The sequence below is a fragment of the Penicillium vulpinum genome, assembly GCF_028829585.1.
Source record: "Penicillium vulpinum strain IBT 29486 chromosome Unknown utg000002l_segment0_segment0, whole genome shotgun sequence".
NCBI classification, from domain to species: Eukaryota; Fungi; Ascomycota; class Eurotiomycetes; order Eurotiales; family Aspergillaceae; genus Penicillium; species Penicillium vulpinum.
Genome location: NW_026643242.1, coordinates 4,590,405 through 4,605,152, shown reverse-complemented (window position 1 = coordinate 4,605,152; position 14,748 = coordinate 4,590,405). Strand labels below are relative to the sequence as shown.

The 14,748-nt window shown below is 46.3% G+C and overlaps 7 protein-coding genes across 7 annotated transcripts; 2 read left to right on the top strand and 5 right to left on the bottom strand.

Annotated features, from left to right (window-relative positions):
- Positions 1 to 516: 516 nt before the first annotated feature.
- Positions 517 to 2,502, top strand: N7479_004753 (uncharacterized protein; the record flags this gene model as incomplete). Its single annotated transcript, XM_057252450.1, has 3 exons — positions 517 to 910; positions 1,027 to 1,369; positions 1,422 to 2,502. The coding sequence occupies 3 exons, from the start codon at positions 517 to 519 to the stop codon at positions 2,500 to 2,502; spliced, it is 1,818 nt and encodes a 605-aa protein (XP_057111775.1).
- A 561-nt stretch (positions 2,503 to 3,063) lies between these two features.
- N7479_004752 (uncharacterized protein) lies at positions 3,064 to 4,322 on the bottom strand (the record flags this gene model as incomplete). Its single annotated transcript, XM_057252449.1, has 3 exons — positions 3,064 to 3,510; positions 3,572 to 4,233; positions 4,292 to 4,322. The coding sequence occupies 3 exons, from the start codon at positions 4,320 to 4,322 to the stop codon at positions 3,064 to 3,066; spliced, it is 1,140 nt and encodes a 379-aa protein (XP_057111774.1).
- Positions 4,323 to 6,729: 2,407 nt separating this feature from the next.
- On the bottom strand, positions 6,730 to 7,527 carry N7479_004751 (uncharacterized protein; the record flags this gene model as incomplete). Its single annotated transcript, XM_057252448.1, has 3 exons — positions 6,730 to 6,777; positions 6,831 to 7,352; positions 7,405 to 7,527. The coding sequence occupies 3 exons, from the start codon at positions 7,525 to 7,527 to the stop codon at positions 6,730 to 6,732; spliced, it is 693 nt and encodes a 230-aa protein (XP_057111773.1).
- A 382-nt stretch (positions 7,528 to 7,909) lies between these two features.
- On the bottom strand, positions 7,910 to 9,346 carry N7479_004750 (uncharacterized protein; the record flags this gene model as incomplete). The annotated part of the gene is made up of 1 exon (XM_057252447.1): positions 7,910 to 9,346. One exon carries the CDS (start codon positions 9,344 to 9,346, stop codon positions 7,910 to 7,912), a length of 1,437 nt encoding a protein of 478 aa, XP_057111772.1.
- A 224-nt stretch (positions 9,347 to 9,570) lies between these two features.
- Positions 9,571 to 10,414, bottom strand: N7479_004749 (F1F0 ATP synthase subunit delta; the record flags this gene model as incomplete). Its single annotated transcript, XM_057252446.1, has 6 exons — positions 9,571 to 9,603; positions 9,658 to 9,747; positions 9,805 to 9,893; positions 9,984 to 10,114; positions 10,190 to 10,212; positions 10,283 to 10,414. 6 exons carry the CDS (start codon positions 10,412 to 10,414, stop codon positions 9,571 to 9,573), a joined length of 498 nt encoding a protein of 165 aa, XP_057111771.1.
- Positions 10,415 to 11,162: 748 nt separating this feature from the next.
- On the top strand, positions 11,163 to 12,097 carry N7479_004748 (60S ribosomal protein eL29). The gene is made up of 4 exons (XM_057252445.1): positions 11,163 to 11,230; positions 11,325 to 11,376; positions 11,617 to 11,719; positions 11,787 to 12,097. The coding sequence occupies exons 1-4, from the start codon at positions 11,224 to 11,226 to the stop codon at positions 11,820 to 11,822; spliced, it is 198 nt and encodes a 65-aa protein (XP_057111770.1). The 5' UTR covers positions 11,163 to 11,223; the 3' UTR covers positions 11,823 to 12,097.
- Positions 12,098 to 12,947: 850 nt separating this feature from the next.
- N7479_004747 (uncharacterized protein) lies at positions 12,948 to 14,483 on the bottom strand (the record flags this gene model as incomplete). The annotated part of the gene is made up of 2 exons (XM_057252444.1): positions 12,948 to 14,119; positions 14,225 to 14,483. The coding sequence occupies 2 exons, from the start codon at positions 14,481 to 14,483 to the stop codon at positions 12,948 to 12,950; spliced, it is 1,431 nt and encodes a 476-aa protein (XP_057111769.1).
- Positions 14,484 to 14,748: the final 265 nt, after the last annotated feature.

Here is a 14,748-nt window from a genome sequence, read left to right as displayed (position 1 = left end):
ATGACACAACAGTTGTAGAGATCCCCAATAGCCCTAGGATCACTTGAGTTGGCCCTTGACTGTTGGGTCAATTCAACAGACTGGAATATTTGGACTTCAGACGGGTTATGAGACACAGTTGCTGAAGTAGTGACCTCATTATTTGGCGAGTCATTCAGGTATGACGGTTGTGTCTTATAGTCCATCTTTTGAAACTTATCGGTTAAAGGAAGCTCGAATTTCCTTTGATTTTGCTATCAGTTGGTGCACAATTTCCACCCAGTGTCGCATATGAAAGCAAAATAACAGTGATAAACTCAGGTCATCAAAATTTAAGCCATAATGCGTTGATGAGGCTATGCTAATAAAATCGCATAGCCACATTGCGGGGGCGATGCAACACAGCCTTGTTTCGCCTCGCTGACCTGACCTTGATGCGTCCATATGCTTGTACTCGATCGTATTAATTGAATTGCTGTATAGAAGAGAACACGATTCCTTTTCTTCAGATCTCCATGCTCAATATTACTTTCTAAAATGAGTGGCCTAGAAATACCTGGCCTTGTGTTCGGCGTTTTACCTGTTTTTGTTCAAGTCCTCCAAAGCTACCGCAATATCCACGACACGCTACACACTTTCCGGCACTATTCCCGGGAAGTGAAAAGAATCAAGAACCGGTTCAGGGTACAACAACAGAATTTTCAAAATGAATATAGCCTGTTGCAATATGTGATTGCTGGAGAAGATGGAGAGGATGATCTCCAAGCGACGTGGACTAGCGACCATACGGCCCGGAGAAAAGCTCTTCTAGAAGAACATTTGAATAAACGTATCGATGACAGCTATGAAACATTTACAGACATTGTCAATGACACAAAAAAGGAACTTGATGAGATGGAGGAAAGCCTGAAGGCCTTCAGTGTCTTGAAAAGTGAGAAAAGACCGGTACGGATTTGAATACGTCCCAGATATCCTCCCTTCCACTCACTCTTAAACAGCATGAAAAATTAAAGGCTACGATATTCCGAGTACGAGACTCAATTACAGTAGTCTTCAACAAAAAACGCTACGAGACGCATCTGACAAAGCTGCGCGAGAGTAATATGGACCTACATACCTTCCGAATGCAACTTGATGAGCTTTTGAAGAAAAGATCAAACACCTTCAGTCAGCCGCAAGTTCGCAAATTTTTGCCTCGTCATTATTCCTCGGTTCAAAAGGTATCCCAAACACTACACGAAGCTCTGTCTAGTGCTTGGGACTGTTCATACTCAGGTCACGAAACCCATTACGGGAAGCTCTGTGTCGAAGCTCAGGTGCAGGATATGGTCAGACTTGATATGGCACTGTCTTACAAAATGGGCCAGGATGACAACCGCTCAAATCTACTGTGGGTATTACTCTAGACTGACCATTAGCTCCTAGTTAATCTGGTAGTCTAGTAGGAAAGATGATGATCATATTTGGATTTACGTCCAGTCGGCCAAAATTGAACCCAAGTTTACTGATTTGATGCGACAAAATTCGGTGGACGACGCACTTCCTTCTTCCGATACCCCCTCAGTGACTCTTTGTCCAAGTCAATCAAATGCAAATATTTCTTTTGCCCTTCAGCCTGTCGCCCAGCCCCAATCATCCAAGAGACGAAAGTTGCAATTTGCCGGTGATTGCACATTATCGCAATCCTCTCCTTATGTCTCCGCTGAAGCTTTCAACTTGCGACATTCCACTAAGATTCGAAATCTCTGTCAACATATAGAAAAGACAGCTCATTCTTCGAAAGCCTGCGGATCTGGAGAATGCATTGGCTATCTTGAAACACCTCGACTCTTCAAGCACATTTTTTATTCTAGTGAACAACGAACATTCGGAAATTCCACGGGTACAGAAAGACGCCTTACTCAAAAGGTAGTTAATCTCGAGTACCTACTTCGAGTCACCAACCGAGAACCCGCTTTGGTAGACACAGGCTCCAAGTTCAAGATCGCCCACAAGATGGCAACTGCCGTTCTCCAGTATCACTCTACTCCATGGTTACGGGAAGACTGGCGACTCAAAGATCTTGCCTATTTTGGCAACCTACAAGAGCTATCTGACGAATCATTACGCACTCTCCATCTCACATTCCGCTTCAACCAAAGCGACCAAGATCCAGAATCAACATGCACACGATGGGGATCTATTATGTCATCAGATTCCACATATTCCAGTTTGGAAAGTATTTACTACCGATATGGGATCAACAATGCAGTCCTATTCAGCCTTGGGGTTGCTCTTCTCGAGCTGGCTTATCATCAACCTTTGGAACTAATGTGTGGTACGCAAGATTATATTGCAGTAGCCCGCAAAAAAGCAAGGTCGGGTTATCCCTTGGGTCGGAAGTACCAGAAAATTGTTCAGCAATGTCTACAGTGTGACTTTGGTATGGGGTCTGACTTGACAAAAACGGAGCTGCAAACTGCTATTTATGGGAATGTGATATGTTCTCTGGAGGAAATGATGAGCTCTCTTTCATTGGACTGAGTGTTACGTAGTGCTGTCGGTATCACAGCCGAGCGTCGTTGGTTTAAAAGGACAGGCATTCAAAGAACCATCCATTCCGCTAATTCACGAATTACCTTATTGTTGACATATATCTTCTTGCTACCTTATCCACAAGAAGCTCTATATAGTCCCACGATAGACACAGGAAATGCCATCATTCTCCAAATGGTTCTCTCTAGGCGGTATAACGCCTATATATAACACTCTCCTGTCTCAGGCCATCTCTGTATATCTATGGACAGTGACCGAAAATTTGACCTCCACAGGATTTACATCTCTTCCATTTTTTTTCGACGTCACAACTGAGAGCTAGTCTACTATGAAAAGTTAGGTCGTTAATTTAGTATTTTACCGGTGGTATTGAAGGGAGGATACCGAAATAACTGTATAAAATATGTTCCATAAATACCCCAGTGCAACCCAAGAAAACTGCGAATCACATGTGCCTGTAGAGGCTGGGATAATGTTACCATGAACATACATTGTTATCCATCCAATAGTCGTGGGAACCAGTAATCATCTTGACTGTCACTCATCCTCCTATTTTTCCTCGCTGAAAGTGGAATTCAGTGTAATTGGGTAATTCCAAAGCTTACTGGACTTGCACAAGTTGACTGTTGTCAAATACCACCAGTCTTGTGTGTAATCGTCCTGTTTTGCTCTCCGGTTTTTGATATCCCCTCGTCGCCACACGACTTGCTTTTTATCACTCGGCACAGGAAGTCGGAACAGTGGGGAGAGTTCTTGAGGCTGGCGGCTCGATTCCAATGTTGGGGCAAGTTCCAAAGCTTGAAAGCTGGTCGGAATTACCTTGTTCTTCCAGGCATCAAATATTTCATCTGCTGAATACTGCAAAGCTTTGATGCAAAGGTCTCTGGTGACAATGTTGGCCTTGTCAAGTAGGCGCTTATCGCCGTAGACGCGAAAGCTGGTCTTGTTTGAGTTCGTGACATTCAAACCAATCGCGCAGTCTTCATCGTGCATGTACTGGAATCAGAGTCAGCTCAGCCAGTCTCATAAATTATGAAAGAATCGTAAGGCACAATACCTTTGCACACCAATCAGCAGACAGATTTGGCGGTGCATGCAGAGAGCGGCGAGGGGTACGAAGATGGCCAGCAGAGAACAAATCTTCAAGGAAGTGATCTGCAAATGCGTTCATCCCATAAGCAAGGTGCAAGTCACTACCAGCACTACACGCATACTGGAGCGCTGCTAGGTGGCCCGTATTGTATGCTTTTTGCGCATCCTCCCCAAAATGATCCCAGTTGATGCTGGCAAGCATAGGATAGCTCGGAAATCCACTAGGGCGGGTAAGGGTCAGAAAAGTGAGCTTGGCGTCAATATTAGGCAATTTAGGATAGACGGTTGAGGGGTCTTCTCCTCGAGCTGCAGCTTCATTGACAAGTTTCACTTCCTCTTGTAGGAGATTTAGAATGTCAGTTGCTTCCTTCGGCTGGCGGTGGGTATCTTCTGCCAACCAAAACCAGGCATCGAGAAACCGTTTGGCCTTGTCCGCAGGATTCCGACCATCACTGATAGGCCTGTCGGTTCCATAAAAGTCTCCAGCAAGGCCGTTTATTTGGCCGTACGTAAGACTCAATCCGTTTGGCAACTTGAGTGGTGTTTTAGCCGCCTCTTGGGTGCCACCATTTTCTAGTTTCAAGTCGATGATATCACCCAAGAATGAATGCTCGGCATACTCATAACCTGTTTGATGTGGGATCAGTCAATTAAGCTATGTATACTAGTTTCAAGGAAGTCCTACCCGGCATGCCATTTTCAGGATTTGATGGCATGATTTGCGTGCTGATTTTCGAGATGCGTACCTCGCGGAAGGTGACAGTTTCACCTCCGTCACCATCACCAGGTATGGCGATCTCTGGTTCGGTTTTGATTCTATCAAGTCAGTAATTAGACTTGTTGAATAGGTTTCATATCATACGGTTCACTCATTTCAAATATGATAGCAGCTTGAAAAGAAATGTGTTGGTCCGTAAACAATTGTAGCAAAGTCCATAAGATGGCGATTAAAAGCCCATATTTATAACTGCATTTCAGCTTGCTAGGATCAATGGTAGATGTCATAAAGCTACCTAAAATCCCTTGGATTTGGATGACAGCCCGTTTTCGCCATATGCATGACATCTATGATGGATGTCATAAAGCTACCTAAAATTCTTGGCTTTACATGATAGCCCGTTTGCGCCATATCCATGGCATCTACGGAATCTACGATAGCTATAATATGGCCTTTACTATGTGTGGGGCCTTCACATCTGCTCGCAGCGTAAGTAATGTTTCTTGACTCGTTGTCTTGGAAACTAGTGATAATAAAAATTGAGATCTATACATTCAGAATCCAATTACCAATTCCATGGCAGTGTTACCTTGGGCCCTCAATTGCACGCTTTTTTTCTTATGCAATGCCAAGTGATCTTAATCAAGAATTATGCTTAGGGGGCTGCTAGATGGTCGAGTGTCATTTATTTCTTCATTTTTCGGATCAACCCACACAGACATCAAGGTACGGTCAGCAACAGATCTTCATTCCAAATATATTATTTGACAAAAGAACGTATAGGGGACTGGTGGGAATGTCAAGTTTCCTTTCGAAGCCTCAACACGCAAGACGGGAGAACCGGCGTGACGAAGCTTTCACCATACAATGATGTATATTCCCCCGGCAGCGGTGGTAAAGTCTACTTTACGTTCCACATTACGGGAACGACTACTGTTGCAGAGAAGCCTGTGAATTTTGACGAATCCGGTTGGATTTCTGTATCGATCACCGAGTTGGGGGGCTTCGGCGCCGTGACTATTCGAATATCGCGTAATACTAGCCTAGCAATGATCTTCCCACTGCCGAGATGCCAGATACCATAAATTTTGTCTTTACAGTAAATCCAAGCACCAAAAAAGCTGGTATAAAGCCTACAACTGCTAAACAAGTCGCCCGAATTGCGCTCGATTACGCCATAAAGGGAATTCTCTGAGTCAACGAAAATTCGTTCCGCTGGGCAGTCGGCAAACTGTGGTGATGACGGTACCGAAGACTGGTTCAAATGAGATATGTGATAGGACCCCTGATTTAGATGATCCTTGCAGGTTCTGGGCTGGGGTTGCCTTGGTGCAACATTACATAGCCCAGAAATTGCTCCAGGGTTATAAGAGACCCCTAACATAACTGCTTTCACGGGGTTCATGATTGACCAATCAAATAAGAGTATTGTGCCTCGTATAATCCAATCATAATTGGGAACGTTGAGTTGCATTCTCTCTTGTATAATCTATAGAATAGAGGTTATAATCTACAACATTCTAACTGAACTATGCAGGCCCGGCCCGCTTGTTGCAGATCTACCCGCATGCATAAATGCTCCAGACTCTTTGGTTCTAGTTTTAGGATGATCATACTGTTTCTTTGCCATGAAATCACATAATGTAACGGCCACAGACAGCAAGGGTGCAAAGTTCCTCACTTGCTTGTCCTCCTTGGTCGTACTACGTCTACGATAGATTCAAAGACTTTTTGTCAAAGCAGTGACTGTTTGCATGCTCATTTAGTCCACGGTAGCGCGGTGCACACTTGCATGGGCCATTTTCATGCGATCAAGCCTAGCTCTGGTATGAGGTTAGAACGTAGCTCCTGGATAACTAAACATGTAGTTGTACACTACGTCATAAGTAATTTGCTGCATTCTTAGAATATATTGACATCTCTCATATGCTATGAAAGGTAGCTTCGATAGTTGGAGTTTGCTTGTCTCATTACAGGATATTCCATCACCAACAACCACCAACTTTTCCGCCGCGGACTTATGCTCATCACTCTACAAGCCAGCCAGATTGAAAGTATGTTGCTGATATTTCAGGGGTCTAAATAGGTTTTACTGACGAATTACCACGGGAATGGCTCCATTAATATCATTTTTCGTACTTTGTCTGTTTCTTTTTGCAACAGCAAATTTTGCAGTTGGCCCAATGTGAGGATACAATCGCTCGTTGGAGGCTTTATCTTCACCCTCTCCATCAGGGGTGTGGTTTACTTCTTGCCTGTCAGGAGAGGTTGTTGCAGATGACGCAGCAACCGCACAAGGGGGACTTGCAGCTGCTCTAGCTATTATCGGCATACTTTGTACACACTCGACCTTATTACCAACAGTAGTTTCATTTTCTGAAAGAAGAAAAGAAACAGCACTATGTCTAGTAAAACTTTGTGTTGGGAGGAAGTCCCTCCTTTTGATCTTCCTCCTAATCACATCATTAGGGACAAATCAAAATCTCAGAGGAATAATAAGACATACCAGATGTTTTCCGAGACTTTTGAGAATCTCAAATTCAAACTTGCAGGCCTGCATTGGTTCAGGAGAGTGAATCCCTATGGCCTGGTCCTGAAGTTCCTTCGTTGGGAAAGTTTCTGCGACGTCAAAATCCATCACGACCACCCTCTCCGGAGTTCCAGGTACGATGAGTATGTTTTCTGGGTAAAGGTCATTGTGGACAATCAAGGCCTCGTGAACTTGGACAAGTGATTCCATCGCCTTAGAGAGGCGCTCTTTCGAGTAATTAACGCAATTGAGGGGCTCGGACCCTGCCAGGTATTCCAGTAAGATGGCGCTGGGGTGGAACTTGTCATTCAAAAAACTGTCGAGCCACGGTTTGTGACAGGAAGGATCAATCCGATCAATGGAACCATAGTATTTGGGGACAAGGCCACTGTCACAGACGTCAAAGGAATGAAGGTTGTTATAGGCCTTGGCTTCGTTACGGAAGCGGTTGAGATCACGGCCCTTCTTTGTAAATACTGGATCGCCATGGTCATGGAACTGCAACAGTAGTGCGACTCCTCGGGAAAGTCTAGAAAACTAGGATACACACCACCTTCAGCGCATAGCGGTTGCCATGGAGCTCTATCTCAAAGATCGATGAGGCCTCTGAGCTTCCGAGCTCTGCTTTAAACTGTATGAGAGACAGATCTGGACTAGTAATCTGGGTAGTCATGGCTATATGAAGGTACTGAGGTGACGGTTCAGAGATTCAAGGGGACTGGACTCCAATAGGTTGGCGCCACTTTTGGCTTTGATCATATTGGCCAATTTCCTTACCGCTTGTTTCTTTATTTTTTTATTTCAAATAGGCATGATAGTATTTTTTTATTGCAGGGGGCATGGCACCGTAATTTCAGATGGCTTCATTGCTAAAATCTGTATAAATAATTTATACTCGCAATATGGCTTGTAGCCATGATGTACGAAATCATTCGTTCAACACAAAGATTTAACAGTGGATAATACTACACAGAAACAGTCTTTGAAGAAAATATAAGAATTCGCTAGTCCGCATATCACCTCCATCATCAACTGCTCACCCCTCAGGGAGCGACTCAATCCGAATGGCCAGTGTCAGGATTCCACTGACAGCTGCAAGTCACTCCGCATCTGGACAACACAAAAATAATGGTTTTCATCAGTAGATACAGTAAAGCCCTAGCAAGGTAGAGCATTACAGCGCCAGCCCGGGAGTTGGTCAATGGGTGCGTTGCCACAAAGACTAGAGGTAGCAGTACAACTAGCGCGGGAATGATGAAGCAAGTGTGGAATAGCAAGTCATCGATGATCGGATTGCAAGTGGTGTGTTCGAATTCCGCAGGGAAATGCGGAGAAGGTTGGTGAGGGAGATCAGTTTGAGCAATTCGAAATCTGAAAGCGTACTTCGATGCTTTCGCAGTGGACGTACCAGGCGCAGGTCGGGGCCTGTGAAGCGAAAATGACACAGCAAGAAATGCAGGGGCGTTCTGCTCTGTTTTACCCGCAATGGTCGAACCATTTGAAACATGAGCGTCGGCTACATTGTCGGCTACATTGCCAGCTCCCACTGCCCGAGCATCACCCCCCGAGCCAGCACGAGTGGAGAACAGTGCTTGACGTGTTTCATGATATGGCAAGCTGGAAGTGGACGAGAGATGCCTATCATAGTTCTTTGGCATGCGAGCTGCCGAAGACTGTGTTATTTTTGTAGGGATGTCGTATGGTGGAGATTGTTGAGAGTTTATGTAACGGGTGATGTTCCATTTCCGGTATTGCTTCTTCTGTCGATGCAAAGCAATATAATCCTGCCTTCTTTCAATCGAGGGTAGGGGGCGGCGTATAGCGCGAGGGGGCGAAGAGAACGAGGCTGGAGGAGAAAATCGAACGGATCGCAGCAGTGAACGTGAATCGCCGAATTTCTTGGAGTTACCATTTCTGCCTGGCTGATGGTTCGCCAGGGCAGCAATAGGAGGTTTGATCCACTGCTCGCGGCCAACGGAAAGGCGTCGCAACTTGGATGGTTTGGGGGATTCACTTCCATCGTCTTGACTAACAAAGCTTGCCTCTGGCGAATCTTGGAAGCAATCGAAATTGAACTCCCCTATCTGAGGATCTGGACTCGTCCGTAGGTTCTCCATTTTGTAGCAGCGAAGGGACTCAGGGGATTCCTCCCTGCTCCCTCGTGATGCGGGTGTGTTTTGGGGATTCAAGGGTTCAGCGAGACCATCAAGAGTGTGGTACTTATCGACATCGACATCTAACTCAAGTCGAGGACATTGTCGGCTGGAATCGAAACCACGGAATGACTCGCGAGGTTCGAGGAATCGGTGAGTTTGCTTTGGGTTTATTTCTGCTTCTGTCTGACTGCCTGGCTGTCTTTTGTCAGTTGCATCAAACCCGGTGAATGACGCAAAGAAAGGTGAAAAGCAGCCATCCGTAGGTGGGTCCGTCATCCTCAGTCGAGTATCAACCACTCCGAGAGGGTCTGACTTGAGTGATTTAACGAATACCATCTCTGCACGGTCAGTCGAAGATGAAAGTCGATTGTCGCTGGAGATGAGACGGGGAAGAAGTCATGTGCCAAACTTCCAAGCGTGGAAGGTGCGTACCCGCCTCTAGTGTACAAAACGCAGATAGAAGAAATGACATAATAAACAAGTATAATTAGAAAGAAAAGGAGAATTGTTATAATTCTACAGGTTCATGGTTGGGGCGATAATGGTTATGTACATCAAGTCTATTTGACGTGAGCCTGCAGGGTCTCGAGAACCTGTTCAAGAAAAGTCAGTATTTAACCAGTCTAATAGTTCCCGCGGGTTCATACCTCAAGCTCAATCTTGGCCTCAGCGATATCCTGCTCGCTGCCGCTGCCGCTGGCAATCTTCTGGGCCTCGGCGATTTGGGCGCGGATGGACTAGAAAGGAAGTTTCAGTTAGCCCGAGTCGCAACGTCGCGAAGAAAAATAACCTACATCGGCGCTGAAATCCTCAAGGGGGAAGCCCTCAACAGCGTTGATGCTGAGCTGGGAGTCGGGCTGGACAACGGCGAAGCCACCGGACACTATACAGCAACACATTGTTAGCTGGTCGATTCCAATTGACAAGAGACCAGATTTGCGGAATGTCTCGGGGGGGTGAAGATCGGACGTACGGAAGTACTGCTTGGTGGCACCGCTCTCCTCGATGATCTCAACGAGACCGGGCTGGAGCTGCTCGATGGAGGGAACGTGGTTGGCGAGGACACCCATCTCACCGGAGGCGGCGGGAATGTTGACCTGGGTACTGTGATCGCGAAGGTTGGTCAGTATTTAGGGAAAGGGCGCAGGCACCGTCGATGCAAGTGGAAGCATAACATACACGCCAGTCGAGCGGTAGATGGTCTGTCAGGCAATCATCAAGTCAGTACTTCGGCTATCATGTTGGAATGCCGGCCGGAGTTCGTTCACGCACCTGGTGAGGCAGAGTCAGGGACAGCTTGATCTTGTCGGCGACGGCCTCAGCGTAACCACGGCGCTGGACGGGAGCACCGAGGAAAGAAGGGCGAGCCCGGAGGGCGGAGCGAGCGAAGCGGAAGGAGCTCATTTTGCAGTGGTGGATGACGTGCAAAGGCTGGATTATCCCTCTTGAAGTTGCGGTGCAAAGGTCGAAGTCGGAACGCCGGTTGTTCCCTAGCGGCTAGTCACGTGGCACGGAAATTCAACGGCCGGACTATGGCCAGTATGGGCTTTGTTGACTACGGCCATTTTACGCATGCTTTCATGAGAATGCAAAGTGAAAATATATCATTTCAATTACTGCTCTATGTATTTGAGCAGCTGTCCATTCTGAAATCCAATTTCTTGCCAGAATTCCGAGTTCAACGGTGAAATTTTGACGCCAAGAACAAGTTGGTCTGAAAATTCTCTGGTAATCAGGCACAGGGTATTGTATTTGAGTACTGGACTTGCTGTTGTCATGTGGCCTCGGAATTGAAATAAGTCTTCCTTCATACCCCGTACTCCGAGACAGCAATACTTTACTTCCAGATGGGGAAGTATATCATCACGTGATGTGAATGAAGCTATGTCACGTGTATGTAAATGGCAGAACGAGGTGAAAAAAAAGTCGCAGATTGAAGAACTGCCAAAAGCATTTTTAAAAGGTCAAATTTTGTATTCTATATAAAACTCAATGAAATAAAATAGGAGACAAGGTCATATCAAAATACTACCACGTTGTCTAGGACAATCTGACAAGTAACAAGCCATCTACTGACGTTCTAGTATGTACACCGCCCGATAAGCGAGATCCCACAAACGGAACGAGCCCTAGCCGAGCATCTTAGGCCTGACGTCCCGATTCCCACTCCTCTCCATCCATCACATCGTCAATCAGAGACAACATCCGACAAGATGGCCAGTACGTTTTTACCACGACCCTAAGACCTCCGTTTCTCTACAAGCTGCGAGAGAGAAAAAAAAGGCGATGGCGCTGACATGATTTTCACCCACAGAGTCCAAGAACGCGTCTCAGCACCACAGAAGCCAGAAGGCTCACCGTAACGGGTACGTTTACCCTTGAACTTTCTCGATCAACCTCTCATTACATTTTCCCGACATTTTTCAATCGATTCAATGGACACGGTGGAAGAAGAGCTAGTATTTAAATGGATTTATCCGGTGTGATAATTTTGAGGTCACAACTCGAATATTCGCTCGGGCAATCTTTTCGAACTACTGCATTCAACCACCATCCGTCACACCATTTCAGCGAGAACCGAATCGCTGATATATTTCCTCGAATAGTATCAAGAAGCCCAAGACCAACCGTTACCCTTCCCTCAACGGCGTTGACCCCAAGTTCCGCCGCAACCACCGTCACGCTCTCCACGGCACCATGAAGGCCCTTGTACGTTGACCACAACCCGAACCCAACACCCACCACACATGGCACGGAATACTGACCCATTGAACAGAAGGAGCGCAAGGAGGGCAAGCGTGAGGTCGCATAGATTATGAACTCAGTCTTAAAAAAATGGGAAACATGAAATGCAACTCGAGCGTGCAAGAGGTCCACAGAACATAACGTGTGTCACGATCTAGGACGGTCCGCTGTGTCGAATAGGCCTGGTTTCTGCTTATTCCTTGCGCGACAAGCCTCGAGTCGTTTGATATCGAGAAATCAACAGGCTTAATTCGATGTGCACAGCGGTGCCATTTTCCCAAGCGGAATCTCTTCTGCTACTTCCTTTTCTTTTTCCTTCCAGACTCGAGGGCTCGACTTAGTCTGTGTTGTGGCCCTTGAGCTTAGTCTCCCATTTCCCCCAACCCCCGTCCGGCATATGTGTGTACAGCTGCGTGCTTTTCTCATGCGCGATTGCTGAAGGATTTTTTCTTAACGTGCCAAGAATAACCTCCAAGTCCCCGATTGCTATATATCCTGTCTTGATTCTTCTCGATCGTGACAGGGTTCATGGTCAGGGGGCCTACATTCCGTAAACCGTAACAGTTATCTTTATACTTAGACATGTTTGAATCAACTTATTTACGTCTGCTTTACATTTACTTTCACGGGAATATTCGGCCGCTTATACAGCCCTGTCAGGTCGTTTTGATAGTAATTTTTGGCAGTCCCTTCAGTAGTCCTTCTAGTAGTCTTTTTCAAGTGTCTTTTAAGATGTCTGTGGATATCTTCGAACATTATCTTCTTGATTATAAATTTACCCTATAGTTATGGATATTTTTCCCTTCATTGGTGCTATAGCTAGAATTATACGGATTAGCCGTAGGATACAGGACAGAATATCTACATACAGGCTGTAGAAAACGGCTTTAAATATGCAAAACGACTTTTCCATGTATAAATCGTCGTCGAGAGTGATAACCTCCTTAGGTAGCTCATCTTTAGGCATAGCGGCATGGCTGTGTAATGTGTCATACTCCAGGAATTCCGTCAAAGCTGCATGGGTGTAGTCGTTCTCACATGCAGTAATATCTTCTTGGATGTTCCCAATGAGCTCTGATCAGTTTTCCTAATATTTGTATAGTATTTGACTTTTATACCCACGATAACCCCCATGAGCATATCATTTCTAGGCACGCCACGACACCACCGATATCGAATATAGTCACAAATGTCATACTTTCCAAACAATCAACTTTTTATCAAACCCACCACTGATAACCCATTCCTCTTGAACCGCATCACCCTCTTCCTGGGGTACATCAACATACCCTGACCAAACAGTCCTGACCTTAAATCCCGCTTTATGGCCCCCCTTCAACGTAGCAACGACCTTCCCCGTCTTCGTTTCGATACCACGAACAACACCATCATCTCCATTAACCCAGATCCCAGACCCATCAGGCCTCCACGCCAACTGCGGCGTGGAGTAATCAGTCTGCGGTGCGAAGGTATTCGCCTGCACGAGGATCGCAGCATCCTCACGATTCTGTATTTCCAGCATTGCCAGTGCCTGAGACGTCTGTGTCACCGGGTCCTCTGAAGCGGGTGCCGTCTTCATGGCAGGGAATAGCAGACGCACGATGATGACTTTCATATGGGGCAATGTCGATGTCGCCACGGCCAGTAGGCTCGGGTCGTGTGGACTAAGCGCCATATCGGACGGCGAGAACGCGATCCAGGCATTGGAATGTGGGGCCAGGTTCTGGTTTCCAAGGAGACGAGCCTCCGATGCGTCGACTTTGTAGTAGTAGATATAGGTCGAGTCTCTGCGCGAGACGAGGAGGAGTAGCTCGTTGGTGTCGATATGTGGGACGAACAGCAGTGATTCTGGGTTCGAATTGAGTTCGATGCATGCGACGGGCTCGCCGATCTTGAGAGCTGGTGCGTCTGCTTCATCGGGGATGTTGAGGCAATATAAGAAAATACACTCGTCCCATCCCGCGGTGGCGACCCACCACTTAGATGGATCGGTCTTGTCTTCGTAGGCTACCACCTTCACTGCGTACTTTGCGTGCTCCTTTCTGATTTCCAACGTTTTGGATCCATGCTGGAGGATCAGCTGGCCAGCCATGTTGGTCATGAGGATGTACCGGCCCTGGAGAATCGAGACAAATGATAGAATGGGTGTATCAGAGAGATCGGAGAATGATTTGATCGCCGCATTGTCTTGTGCTTTCTCGAGCAAGTGGACTTTTTTGTCTGCACTCGTGGAGACGATATAAGACTGCGCTGGTGCAGTATCTGCTTCATCCTCGTCGCCGAGGGGCTTCTGCCATTGCTCTACGGACGCAGAAAGGACATTCGATGATGTCGGTGTCTGAACGACAGTGGGTTTTGATGGTGCTAGAGGTTTGTCAGATAACAGAACAAAGCAATTGCAGATAAAGCTTGACATATAAAGCCGAGTCCCAGTGACTGTTCACTGCCACGCCGAGGAATAAAACTCACCTGGCTCGCTCCATAGAGTCGACTGCTGATGATCATTGCCATATCTTTCAAAATTTACGGTTTGGTCAAAGGTGTTCTTCTCCTCGAGCAAGCTTTGGATGGTCCAGTTGTTGGTGTCGTCGCCAGAGGTCTGCCCCACGTCGGAAGCAAGGTCAGCCTCGCGGAGAAAAGCCTTCAATGTATCGGAATAGTCATGGCTGCGCAGGAACCGAGCAACTATAGCATTTGATAGCGCATCTACTGTTCTGGAGGAAGGCATGATTGAATCTGTCGCCTTTGAGAGACTTTGGTTAGGGAGAGAGGTTAGCGCCACTCACGATATCCATGGATTGTTTGTATATATTTTCCAACCACGACTCGTAGACAAATGTTGGTCTATATTTTATATTCAGTTTTTACTTTGAGATTACAGAAGCATGTACGTATCCCACAAGCAGAGCAGAGTATGTGTCATTATGAAATTTTTATCAGACAATCGATTTCCCATCCCATTCGCGAAACGCCGGATATCCATCATGCTCCCA

Bases quoted from the DNA above. Each gene is read 5' to 3' on its own strand.
- N7479_004748 (XM_057252445.1), top strand. The intron at 11,377-11,616 runs GTACGTTTACCC...TTCCTCGAATAG, and splicing joins CAGAAGGCTCACCGTAACGG to TATCAAGAAGCCCAAGACCA. The intron at 11,720-11,786 runs GTACGTTGACCA...CCCATTGAACAG, and splicing joins ACGGCACCATGAAGGCCCTT to AAGGAGCGCAAGGAGGGCAA.